Source organism: Octopus bimaculoides, chromosome 6 (genome assembly GCF_001194135.2).
Source record: "Octopus bimaculoides isolate UCB-OBI-ISO-001 chromosome 6, ASM119413v2, whole genome shotgun sequence".
In the NCBI taxonomy this organism is placed as follows: domain Eukaryota; kingdom Metazoa; phylum Mollusca; class Cephalopoda; order Octopoda; family Octopodidae; genus Octopus; species Octopus bimaculoides.
Window position 1 is genome coordinate 5670558 of NC_068986.1, and position 14354 is coordinate 5684911.

Consider the following 14354-nt stretch of genomic DNA (forward strand, 5'->3'; position numbering starts at 1 on the left):
CTTAAATTTGTGGGAGTAGTTAGTCAAATCAATCTCAATACTTGACTGGGACTTTGTTTTACTGACCCTAGAAGTGAAAAGGTAATCTTGGTGGGATCTGAACTGAGAACATAAGAGCTGAGAAAAGAATTATGAAGCAGTTCATGTCATTCTAATTAACAAGCATTAATTCAATAAAATCACAATGGTAAAAAGGGAAAGAAATATAAAGACAAGCAAGAAGTTATAATAATTAACAGTTTTATTTCTGATGATAGATGAGTCAGTTAATAAAATAATAAAGAAAAAAAATACAATATCAAAAAAGAATGAAATATTATCAATGATGTGCAGAATCCTCTTCGCCACAAGTTGGATGGAAAGAGTGAAAGCAGCTTTAATTAAGACAACCATTATGATTGTAGAACTGTACATCAAAGGTGATTAATTTGCCTCTTGAAAGAAGTCACTGCACAATCATTTCTAGAATATTTGAAACATGCTTAAAATTCTGAATTTGATTTTATCATGGCAATATTATATAGAGGAAAATTCTGATGAAACAAGGGTGAAAATGATTAAAAAATAAAAAAAACTTCTCTATCATGGTTATAAATTTCTACAGTATAATTAATTTTTGGAAAGAATTTGGAACCTGCTATAGAAAATAAATCATCCAAAGATATACTATAGTTTAAAATTCCACAAACCATTAACAGCAACTTGGTCTACCTCCAGAATTGCTTTGTATATATAATTGTTGACTGAAAAGTCATTAGAAGATAAGAAACAGCATGTCGTTGTCTACCAAAGTAATTTGCATCCCTTAATGTAAAATAAAAAAGTAGCTTAGCCTTAAGTTATTTAACTCAATCATTATGTTCAAAAATAAACTTTAAAAATGTGTAAAAGGATTTAAGAAAACTGATAGAAGAATGAAGTATTTTAAAACTATATAAGACCTAACTTCAAAATAAATTAAACAAAAAGACCGTAGTTTTTGACATATAAAGACAAGGAAAAGATCAGTAAAAAAAGACTTGTTTTGTAGGTTCTTGAAATGAAGCTAGATAGGATCTGGAGCTTTAATGACAAATCTCACACCGTAATATCTATTAACAATAGAATCCAACTGGAGTGGATAGATGATCTGTGAAAATGTATAATACTGATCTTCATACTGATAAATTCCAATGAAATATTGATATATATCAACAATAAAGCTAACTGGAGTGATCTGTGCAAAGTGTATGGTGATTATCTTCACACTGGGAGATTCCAAACCAGATCTAATAATACAATATTGTCACTAGTTACATAAGAAGCTGTTAGAAAAGCATGTATGTACTCTAAAAAACTGAATATCTGATAACTTTACTTTTGAAAGAAAAAAAAAAATTTGGTCACATAATAACAGCAACTGTTTTATTAAAATCCATGTTGTTTGTCAAATTTAGAATATTGATGAAATCGACATTAGCAAGATGTCTTTAAGAGTTTGCTTTTCCACAACTGACATTACTTGCAGCACATTATAAACGAAGACTCACACATATATGCTCACATACACACATTCACATAAAGTAATGGTCTTAATTCATTCCAAAGAATTTAACTGAACGATCCATACTAGCTGAAGCCACAAATGTAGCATTGTGACCAAATCGCACACCAGTAGCTGATGCTGTGTGGTCATTAAAAACTGCCAAGTCTTGCCACTGTTTACAGAGGTAAACCCTAAAATAGAAAATAAAAGAAGTTGCTCAGTGATGTGTAAAAAAAAAAAATTATGTAAACAAGTAAAACAAAGGATTTTGTCACTTTTCTTACATGACTGATACATTCTACCTTATAAAAGCAAACTGTCAAAAGGAAAATTTAATTTAGAAATAAAAAAATTGAGGAAACACTCATATTTGTACTACATTTCTAGATATCAAAATCATCCTTAATATTTCCAATATTAAACTCACAGAATCATCAGAGCATTGAAAAAATATCTAGTGCTATTTGTTCTGAGTTCCGAGTTCAAATCTTGAGACCAACTTTACTTTTCAACTCTCTGGAGTTGAAAAATATCAAGTACCAGTGAAGCATTGGGGTCTGAAGTAACTAACACCCTCCCCTCAAAACTGATAGCACTGGCATTATACCTAAACTAGAAACAATTCTCTCTAAAAGTGTGGAGTTAACTGACCTCCAAAAGAATTCTCAGGAGTCTTGTTGAAATTATCAATATTTCAATATTGACATTCTCAGAATGTTGGGCCTTACAGAGGAGATGACAATGGACTGATATGTTTGGTAATATGAGGTTCTTGAGAAAACCTGCCAACCTCAACGAAATAGTTCTGGAAGCACTCTGTGTTCCACCCACATGTAACAATAAATCTTTTACACACCCTACCCCAATAAACCACACTACATCTTCTCTTCTCTTTTTCTGCACATTTCCTCTTTTCCATGCATTCTCCCTCCCTGCTCTTGTCCTCAATGCGCTGCCCGCTGTATCATTGCTATCCCCCCCCCCTCTATATACCCAGGTTTCACCTGTCACTGTACTCTCCCCGCCACTTAGCATTCACAGGAACTCCCTACTCATGCACCCCTGGCAATGCTCTGCCATTCCATTCATATTCTCATCCCTGTACCTCGAGAGTTTCCCCTGACACATTTCCACCATCTCCCTCTGACTAGGGTGACCATGCATCTCCTCTACAGCAAGACATATTTCTGTCCCTCTGTCATACTCTAACTTCTCATCACCTGGCACAAAGCCACCTCCTCTCAAAGGATCTTTGTCTTACAAGCTACTTGGAGACCTCATTGATGCTGGTGCCACGTATAAAGTATCCAGTCCACACATTAAAGTGATTGACGTTTGGAAGGGTATCCAGCTGTAAAAACCAATGCAGTTCTTGCTAGTGTTGGTGTCATAGAAAAAGCACCCAGTTCACTCTGTTAAGTGGTTGGCATTAGGAAGGACATCCAGCTCTAAAAACCATGCATAACAGACTTCACTGGTGTTGGTGCCATGTAAAAAGCACCCAATCCACTTTATAAAGTGGTTGGTGTTAGGAAGGATATCCAGCAGTAAAACCATGCCAGAACAGACAGTGGAGCTTGGTGTAGTCCTCTGACTTGCTGGCTCCTGTCAAACTGTTCACCCCATGCCAGTAGGGAAGATGGACATTAAATAATAATGACGATGATGTTGAATGATACACTGAAAAATCTTATCGGTCAGAAAGTCTAATTATGAAGTTTTAACAATTTAGTTTTGTCATATTAAACTGCTAATATCAAAATAATTTACTCCAGACTAATTTTCCTGGGTAGCTTCCAGTTTTAACCCAATATATTAAGCAGCTTCAGAAATCTTCATATATTTAGATTAGCTTAGCACAATTAGTAATGTTGAGACACATCATTCTAATCAGAACACTTTACTCTTGACCAATTAGAATATAATACTGCAGAGGCAGGAAAAAGTCAAATTGTTGATGTTGAAACAAAGAACTTAATAAACAATACATACCTAACATCAGTACCTGCCACAGCAAGATAAGATCCACTCTGATCAAAACAAAGACTGCGTACTTCATATTTATCGTCCAGTTGGATAGTCTTGAAGTTTTTCAATTTACGCAAATCCCACAGTTTCACAACAGCATCTTCAGCAGCAGTAGCAAGGTAGTAACCTAGAAACAAAAGATTGTATAAACAGTGAGACTATGAACAAATGAGAGGCGAGAAAAGGAAAGATGACAATTTAGTAAAAAGATAAGAAGCATATCATTCATATTACAACAGAAAATGCTGATAGAATTGTAACATAATATTGTTGTTGTAATCATAAATCTATGATTAAAGACATTTAAAAAATCAAAAGGTAAATAGTAGAAAAATAGAAGAACATTTGTTTAACACCTGCTTCTTTCCATGCTAGCATAGATTGGATGAAGACTTATTTGAAGAAGGATTTTATGGCCAGATGCTCTTCCTGCTCACAATCCTTACCTGTTTGTCAGGCAAGAGATCATTTTTATTCCGTTAGTCTGTGAATGCACAGAGCAATTTCTCATAATGTCAATACAGAACATAAACATATCACTATTTTAATCAGATCAGCAAAGCTGTGGAATGGCAATATTCATGCACATATGTACAAGCATGTAATACACACAATATGGGAATATGTGTGTGTGTGTGTGTGTATATTATCAATATATATATAATATAATATATTATATATATATCATATATAATATAATATATTTAATTATATATCATATATAATATAATATATATAATTATATATCATTAAAGGCATGAAATTTGCTAGATTTTTCTGACGATAACCAAGAAGGAATGAGCACATCCATATCTTGTGTGTACAGTTTTGTCCATTCCTTTGTCATGCTTGTTTAATTTTTGGAACTATATAATGATGGGCTTTCATACAGTTTCCATCTTGCAAATTCATTCAAATGTTAATGATTAATCAAAAAGTATATTTGATAAAAAGATCTATTCTTAAACTTCAAAATTAAATTTCAAAGTGAAATCAAACAAAAATTATTTTGAATATACTGTGATTCTTACCATTTTCAGAAAATGCAATACTGGTAATTGGGCCCATGTGCCCAGGGAAGTTAGCTACATTGATCTGTTCTTTCAAATCCCAGATTTTAATCATATAATCCTCAGTTCCAGTTCCAAAAATAAGACCATCAGGATGGAATTGTGCACAAGTCAGAGCTAAAAACAACACAAACAAAAAGAATTAATAAAAAATCGTGGAACATGCATTATAATCACAAATACCGGTAATGATTCTAAGACTGAAGATTCTACACGTTTTGAAGATTCTACATGTTTTGAAGTATTTACATCTTACCCTAAAATATCAGCAGTTCAAATAGAACCAAAACAATGCAGCAGAGATCTTAACACAGTACTAAAAATAGTGATTGCTAGTTCTTATAATATATACCTTAATGACCGAGACCTTTGGAAACGTGCTGTGCGTGAGAAGACCCGGCAAGCCAAGTAAGATCGTTGCCAGTGCCCCTGGACTGGCTCTTGTGCGGGTGGCACATGAGATGCACCATTTTGAGCGTGGCCGTTGCCAGTACCGCCTGACTGGCTCCCGTAGGATTTTTGAGTGAGATCGTTGCCAGTGCCCCTGGACTGGCTTGTGCGGGTGGCACATAAAAGACACCATTTCGAGCATGGCCGTTTTCGTGCGGGTGACACGTAAAAGCACCCACTACACTCTCTGAGTGGTTGGCGTTAGGAAGGGCATCCAGCTGTAGAAACTCTGCCAAATTAGATTGGAGCCTGGTGTTGCCATCCGGTTTCACCAGTCCTCAGTCAAATCGTCCAACCCATGCTAGCATGGAAAGCGGACGTTAAACGATGATGATGATGATGATGAATGAATACAACTGTTCTGATTTTCTCTCACTTAATTTGCAAATTCAAGAACTACACTCTGTGATGAGGTACAAAACTGAATTAACTCAAGTATCACACAAGTGCTCATTTTATCAAACCTTAAGGGACAAAAGGTGTCATCGTAAGAATAACGAAAATATGATTTAAAAGGTTACTCTTTGATTACTTACATCCAGTAGAGTGTGATGTGACCAAGCTGGGACAACACAAATAGATAACAATGGAAACATTTATGAAAATGATTGTGTTATAAGATATGATAAGAAACTTACGGTGTGGAGAAGATGTATCAGTGACTTTAGTTAACACTTTACCAGTTCGAATATCTGAGAAAGCCCAATACTAGAAATAAAACAAAACATACTGATATATTGAACATCAAATTGCCAACAGAAGAACAGGGTGTTCAAAAAGTCTCTCCGCAGTAAATATTTATTGAAAAATAATATTTATAAGATGATATAAGACTACAAAAGAATATATTAGACTTTACAAGACTTAAAAAAAATTTATAAGCAGTGTTGAAAGTGTCATCCTTCATTTTCAATACATAAGTTGACTCTTCTACACATGTTTTGAAATACATCTTGGAGAAAAAAAAATTCACTGCGGAGAAACTTTTTTGAACACCCTGTACATCAGGATAAATAGAATTTAAGTCTTTTTATTATTCTTTATTAGGCATGAGCCTAGATGTGAACTTCAGGATGCAATAATACTTGGAAGAAAGCTATCAGTCATACTATTTCTATGAAAAAGAGCTGCAACAGCAAAAAATCTGACTACTGATTGCTATTCATACAGGTACAACATTGACTTTCAGAACACTGATGGTCTGGAACCTTTTATAATCTGCACAAATTATTGAACAAGAACTTTAAATCCCTGTAGCCACCAAACTAGTTTACTGGTACCTTGCACAGACTGGTGCCTTACATAGCAAAGTATTAGTAAACTTGCATCATTTATTAAAAAAAAAAAATGTAGAGGTACCTGTATTACATTTAATTATTCAAGTAAATTTAAAATTTGTTTAACTCAGTGTATTGACCAAAGTGACCACCCCTGATTTGAAGAAAAAAATCAATAACCCAGAATGGCTTTGGAACCTGCATGTGTGTGTGTGCATGTGTGTGTGTTTCTATCTATATTTATAGATACTTTTCTATTTGATAGTGGTATGAAACAACAAAAGGTTTTCTTTCATTTTGTTTGCAGAGTCCTTTTATATTAAATTTGCAAGGGTTTATTACTTAAAAGCTAAAAATCTTTTGTTCATATGAACCTTCTTCTATCCATAAACATTTGGTATCTCAACTTCTGGCTGATGATGATTGTGAAGCAAAATGCTCATTGCGAGTTATTAAATCTCACCTAATTATACAAAATTTAAGCAAAGCAATAAAGCTTATTATTTAAAATCTATAAATATTCTATGGATGTCAAAGGAAGGAACAGAGGCTATTATCAGTTCAAACCAGACGTGTAAAAACGCCAAAGAATTTAATAAATAACAAGAACAATTTCAGAGTTTAAGAGATAAAATGTTCACCTTTAGTTGGAAGTGAGCATTATACAATAACATTGTAATACAGAATAGGTCAGCAATGGTTTTAATGGAAACAGTTGACCAGTGGGAATTACCCAACATTACAGGGTCTAAGCATTCCATAAACACTGCAATATATTTTTAGCTAAACAGTAAATAGTACTGCTCCAGAGTAAATACTACAACTGCTAACTGGCATTCTGTCGGTGATGCCGACAAGGGTTCCAGCTGATCCGATCAATGGAACAGCCTGCTTCTGAAATTTATGTGCAAGTGGCTGAGCACTCCACAGACACATGTACCCTTAATGTAGTTCTCAGGGAGATTCAGCATGACACAGAATGGGACCAAGTCAGCCCTTTGAAATACAGGTACAACTAACTTTTGCCAGCTGAGTGGACTGGAGCAATGTGAAATAAAGTGTCTTGCTCAAGGACACAATGCACAGCTGGAAATCGAACTCATGGCCTTCAACTGCTAACACGAGTGAATTATTTCACTAAGTTATGTAAAATTGAGTGAGAATGCTTAACTCATAAGCATTTAAACAGGCTATATCATATCCAGCCCAAATATTCTTCCTGTTTTATGTTCAAACTGGCCAGATCTAGCCCCTCACACCTAATCTACAATGTCATTCTAAAAATAAACAATCACATCGTTGATATCTTGAAGTTATTGAGATAATGCATGATTAATTCAAAACAATGAGAATAAATAAGCTTTAGATTTGACAAGATTCTAATTAGAAATTATCAGATTGGACTGAAGTAAAAGAAAATAAGTAATTACTGTATCGGTGGAACTACTGAGTAAGTAATCTCCAGTAGCATGAAGACTCAGACCAGTAACAGGAGCTTCGTGAGCACGAATCACTTGACCACACTGAGCAGTCTGAATGCCCCAAACACGGATGCTGCTATCAGGAGATGCTGTAAACACCAGATCCTAGTAAAAATGAAAATGAAAAATATTTTTAAAAAATTATAAAACCTATAGATACTAATAAAATAACAGTTGGTTTAATATGCATTTTTATGCACGAAAAATAAAAGAACATCATGCTTTCTAATATTGGAAAGAAATAAAAAGTGGTTTGTTGCCACAAGAAATGCATGCAAGGCAATAAAAATGAACAGATTGAAGGTAGAGCTACATCTAACGAATCTGGGCAAATAACTGTAAAATCTGACCAAGTTATACAGTTACAACTTACTTCTTCTGGATGGTAGATGACACTGGTAACTTTCTTTGTATGTCCCTTAAGAATTGCCATAACTTGTTCTGTATCTTTGTTGAAAACAACAGCATTCTTGTCATTCCCACCTGAAAGAATATCAATGTAGGATACTTACTTTGACCAAATAATTTGTACTTCACAATTATATTTAAATTTAATAATTCTTTGATTTTTGAAATCTGCTCTATGCTCATTTTTCTTTCTATATTAATAAGATTATGCTGGTTTATTCATAGCAGTTAACCAGTCAACAATGGAGAGACAAAGTGGCTAAAGAGTTTAAATAGGGAGTTTTAGAAAAGTGTGATAATATATATTTTACCCAAGGGGCAAAACATGATCTATGACTTTGAAGTGAAACATAACATATACCTCAATGTCATATTGAAAATTTATATGAGACTCTAGCTACATAAGACCATATCATTGACTTTAATGATAAAAAGCAAAAAAAAAAAAAAGGCTTAAAACATGTATAAAGTATCACCAATTTGTTTTACTATTAATCTGAAATGATTGGTAATGATCAGAGAGTCATTAAAGGCTCGTATCTGTTTCAACTCCCTGCACTCTGAGTTCAAATCTTATCAAGGTCAACTTTGCATTTCATCCTTTCAGGGTTGATAAAAAGAAGTACCAAATCTAGAGTGGAAACTTAATAGAACTGTTATAGCATCAAACAAGATACTTTGCAGTGTCTGTACTGGTTCTCTGCCTTCTAACAACACTTTAATGGCACTGGTACCATGCAATATCAGCCTTTATAAAAAAGCCTTTCTCTTGTACAATACTGATGGCACGGCAAGGGGTGACTTTCATGCATGGGTAAATGCTAGGCTTCCCCATCAAAATATTTTTCTTATGCCAGTGCATATATATGCATGCAGGGCGAAAGAGGTGGTAGTTCAAAACAGAAAAAAACTAGTAGATATAATATAGTGTAGAGATAAACAACATCATCAGCTAATGTCCATTTTCCATACAAGCATGGGCCAGACAGTTTGACAGGAGCTGGCCAGGTTACAATTGTCTGTTTTGGCAAGGTTTCTACAGCCTCCATTCTAACACCAACTATTTTACAGAGTGTACTGGGTGCTTTATATGTGCAACTGGCACAAGAGCTTTTTATGTGACCCCAAAGAGGTGCTGTTCTATGTGGCACCAGCATGGGTGCTTCTACATGACACTAGCACTTACAAGCCCACAAGACAAGGTCTGCTTGGCTGACAGAGGGACATACTTGTATATATAGATGGCCACAATTTTACTTAGCCTGATGTGTCTTCTCAAGTACAGCAAAGCACCAGAAGTCTTGGTCCCTTGTCATCTCTTCAGTAAGACCTAGTGTCTGAAGATCTTTTCTCATCACTTCATCTCATGTTTTCCTAGGTCTACTCCTTCAGCATTTCTTTATGCAGTTGTCTTCATCCATATGCATCACATGACCATATCAGTGCAGTCTTGTCCTCCTGCAGACTACATCTGGTGCCTCTTATACCCAGTTTTTCTCTTAACTCATTTACATTGTCATACATGCACACTAACATTATCCATCCAGCAGAGCATGTTGGCTTCATTTCTTTCAAGCCACTGCATGTCCTCAGTAGTCAGAACCCATGTTTCACTACTATGTAGCATAGTTGCTTGAACACAGGTATCATGCTATCTGCTTTTCATTTTGAGGGAGAGGCCCTTTCTTACCAAACAAATGTAGTAGCTCACTGAACTTTGCCCAGCCCAATCTTATTCTAGCAACCACGCTTTCAGAGCTTCCTCCTCCACTGCTAACTTTGTTTTCTAGGTAACAGAAACTATCTACTACTTCTAAAGGTCCCGTTGGACATTTGAGGGAGTGTATATTCTGCACATTCCTACTGTATCTTGTACCTGCACATCTGCCACACACAAAGATTACTTTCTCTGTTAACCTTCCTCTAATACTGCTGCACCTCTATGTGTCCATAGCTTACCCTAGGTTCACCATATGGAGTTTCTACCAACCCCTTTTTTACATACTGAGCAGGACCATTGCCCTGAAGGGATTGGTGATCTGTCTGTTTCCTCGCTCACTAGGACTTTGGTCTTTGTTAGATTAACTCTAAGGCCTTTTGATTCCAGACCTTGCCTCCACACGTGAAATTTCCTCTCCATTTTTTGATAGTGATTCAGTTAAACGAACAAGCTTATCAGTATAGAGCAGCTAGTTTTAAATTCCTCTGTTATGGCCTGCAGGACTATGATAAACAAGAGGGGACTGAGAACTGATCCTTGGTGAACTCTTACCTGTATACTAAATTCCTTGCAATACTCATCACCAATAACAACTAAAAAACCAATATGAGGAAGTAGAATAGAAAATATGACAGTAATAATTTTCAGATTAAAGAGGATACACTCTATGATGATGAAATGTAGTCTATAGCATGTTTAGGTGGTGTTACCTGTAACTATCTTCGATGTATCTCGCAAACAAATGTCCAATGATACAATACCAGGAACACTAGCACTATGAAGACCCTGAAGAAATAGAAGCCAAAAGTTAGAAAAACAGCAACTAAAAACATCAGATGCTATTAAATCTAACAAATTTATGGATGAATTGAATGATTAGTAAATAGCAAAGAAAAGTTTTCTTAACATTTTTAAAATATTGGTGAAATTCCAAAGATAGGTTCTTTATTTTGCAGTAGAATTCAAATAGACATTAGTCATTTAATTGCACAGGAATTTATATGGTTAATTTGACAGTATTTCACCACTAATTAGAACTGCTTTTGTTATCAGGTTAAAATTCTAAAATTGTTTTTGATTATAATAAAACCTATTATTGTACTCTTCACAAAATTATGTTTTTATAGAACTTTTGATCAAATGTTGAAGTCATTGGTGATGAACAAATAAAACTGTAGAATTTAATCTTTCATGGACATATTTCTAACAAAATTTTAATAAATTATCAAAAATTTAGAGGGATTAAGTAAAATAATTTTGTTCATTATTTAGTATATTAAACTGATGTATAGAACAACAAAAGTTCTTAAATAAAATTATGCTGTAAGAATGCTTTGTATCAAAAAACCAGAAGTGAGTTAGTATCTAAATAATTAAAATACATTAATTTAAATTTAGTTGAGAGTTAAATTAACTAAACTGCAATCAATCAAGTACTTAAAGTAATGGGATGGCATTTAACTGTAGAGCATTTTGTCATTAGTTAATGCTAAAAACAAATATGAAATGAATTTAATTTAACTTACAGTGTGTGAAGCCAATTGTCTGTAGCCACGAATATCTTCTGAGCTCGCCAAACCTTCAGGAACAGTTTTACCTCTCTAAAATAGATATATAATTTGGTAGATTAACAGCTGATATGCCTCGTAAGTGGATAGTTCATAATATATACTACTAATTAAATATATGTGTGTGTGTTCACACAAAAAGGTATTTACATGAATGAATAATGATATACACATACATATATGTAGAGGGTTTGGCTTCCGGTATTATTCAATATATGTAAGGGAGATATAGAACAAAAGTCAGAATTGCAGCCACAAAAAAGGCACTAATGATGAATACAAAAACAAGCTATAATAATAGTGAACATAAAAAGAAAGCTATTATGACATATACCAGCATCAAATCAACCTTATAGTTCACAGCATTATATGAAAATTGCCTGTTTAATTTTTATGCTTCCAACATTTTTGTCAGTAACCTTCATCAAGATTGTGACCTTTCTATAAAGTCCAGTATCCAAGTGTTTTTTAATCAACAAGTAGTTCATATAAAAATGTTGTTTGATGCAAATGATAAATAGACTTGGCAGCATTTACTGCACATAACATCAAAAGCATGTGTTTGTGTTACTGATCAGTTAGCCAATACATGGACCTTTTCATAAACATGTCTGCTTATTCAATAGTAATTTGCCTACAGAAGGGCCATATTGAGCTAATTGTACATTTAGCCCTTTTCTGTAAACATAGAAATGCATATTTAAATGTAGATTTAGGGGAAAAGGTATGTAGAGGCAGTTTTAAAGCAGAATCAAGTATTGATATTTTCTTCTTTTGTAACCTTCAAAGAAAATCTAACAAAAATAAACACAGTTCATATCCAATCTTACATGGCTGTTGGTTTCTTCATGAGAAGAGATTAAGCATAAGTCAATATATCTAAAGAATAATAATATATGTAGGAGTTACAAATAGAGAAGTATATGCTAATAGATTCATGCATGAAGTGACCACCATCACCAATAATAAGCTCAATACTATTGATAACATTTGATATCTGATGGTATTCTTTGAAATGGAAATACTAAAGTGGACAAGAACTGGTGAATTTCCACCAAAGTGAGTAGCCACAAATATTTCAAGAAATAAGATGATTTAACCAATGTATTAGATGGATATGGTGGTGTTTTGGATAATAATGGCCCAATTAAAAGTATATATTTCGTATGTGTATTTCGTGTGCAAGATTCTTGATGTGGATACGTGTGTTGAAAGAAATACAATTAAACCTTGGGAGAGGCATTATGCCGGTAATAAACACACGCACTGGTTCAGTCCTTTATTAATATATATAGTTTTTTGTTAAATTATTTCATTGCACTCTTGCAATCTCTTCAGTAACAAGTTACTGTGTGTGTGTGTGTGTGTATGTATGTATGTGCATATATATATATATGTATGTATGTATGTGCATATATATATATATATATATATATATAATGTGTGTGTGAATTCTTAATTTTGTAAAGTTAACAACTTTATTACCGGCATAATGCCTCTCCCAAGGTTTAATTGTAAAAGTATATACATTATAACCTTATCTGAATTTCTGATGTCAAGAAAAGTACAAGAGTAAAGGTTTTAGGCAATTAATATACTATTTATTTAAAGAAACACTATAAAAATATTCTACAAATCAAAATGTAAAATAATACCTTCTTTCGTTCAGCTGTTAACAAAGTGGCTTTGTCTTGGAGCTGAAATACAAGAAAAAATAGAAATTATATGTTAATTAATTTAATGACCATCACTCTATTGTGAAAATGAATCAAAATGTTATTGCAAGAATCATCACAAAGCAAAATAAAACTAAATTGTGTCAAATTCCTACTTATAACAACAAACATACACATATACTCACAACAAATATACATCCTCACATAAACATAGCTCCCAACTAACACAGATATAATCACAGCTCTCAACAGACATATATAATTACAACTAACAACATGCCTACACATATAACCACAGCTCATAACACACATGTATATCAATATGCTGCAATGCAAAAATGAAGAGCAGTATGATGTCTACTTAACTTAGCTAGATATCTAAAATTTCTTTAAAATATTTGATTTAGTTATGAATTGTCATAAAGCCTGACAATTTTCTCATTAGATTGCCTTTTACTTGGTATCTTTTACATACTACCATAAAATATTTCTTAGAATATTAACAAACCTTATATATGTTTAACTTTAATTTTCTTATATGGCTACTTGACCTGCTAAAACCAGACAAATTGCTCTCAAATTAGACACTACCCTTACCATGGGGACTCTTCAAAGGCACCCCACACTACTTTTTCAACCAGTATAGATGCAGGTATACAATGGGCATGGGCATGGTTGTGTGCTAAGAAGTTTGCTCCCAAACCACATGGTTCTGGGTTCAATCCCACTGTGTGGAACTTTGAGCAAATATCTTCTACTATAGCCCCAGGCTGATCAAAGCCTTGAGAGAGGATTTGGAAGGTGGAAACTGAAAAAAGTCTGCCATGTATTTTTGTGTGTGTGTGTGTGTGTGTGCATATATATATATATGCTAGGCGACAGGTTTATTTAGCCAGAGGGGAAGCAGATAAGGAAAGATTTGCCAATGTTCTGCGCCGTGAGGACCAAAGACTCGAGGTATTTCGTGTTGCAAGACAGTGTAGGAGAGAGAATAGTGATGTTGTAGGAGAGAAATGTGTTCGCATGGATGATGGTACGCTTGCATTAAATGAGGATGCAAAGAAAGAGGTCTGGAGATGCCACTACGATAGATTGCATAATAAAGAGAATGAATGGGAGAAAGAGAGCCTGCCGTATGTCGACCCAATAGA

The 14354-nt window shown here is 34.1% G+C and overlaps 1 protein-coding gene across 1 annotated transcript in view; it reads right to left on the reverse strand.

The window, feature by feature from the left end:
- Positions 1 to 223: 223 nt before the first annotated feature.
- LOC106881452 (pre-mRNA-processing factor 19) overlaps positions 224 to 14354 on the reverse strand; it is a 24199-nt gene continuing 10068 nt past the window's right edge. The window contains exons 8-16 of the mRNA XM_014931837.1: positions 13183 to 13224; positions 11486 to 11560; positions 10670 to 10745; positions 8205 to 8314; positions 7781 to 7936; positions 5712 to 5781; positions 4585 to 4740; positions 3518 to 3680; positions 224 to 1716 (exon numbers count right to left, since the gene is read on the reverse strand). Coding sequence (XP_014787323.1) covers positions 1572 to 1716; positions 3518 to 3680; positions 4585 to 4740; positions 5712 to 5781; positions 7781 to 7936; positions 8205 to 8314; positions 10670 to 10745; positions 11486 to 11560; positions 13183 to 13224 — 993 coding nt within the window. The 3' untranslated portion in view covers positions 224 to 1571. The remainder of the gene's footprint in view (positions 1717 to 3517; positions 3681 to 4584; positions 4741 to 5711; positions 5782 to 7780; positions 7937 to 8204; positions 8315 to 10669; positions 10746 to 11485; positions 11561 to 13182; positions 13225 to 14354) is intronic.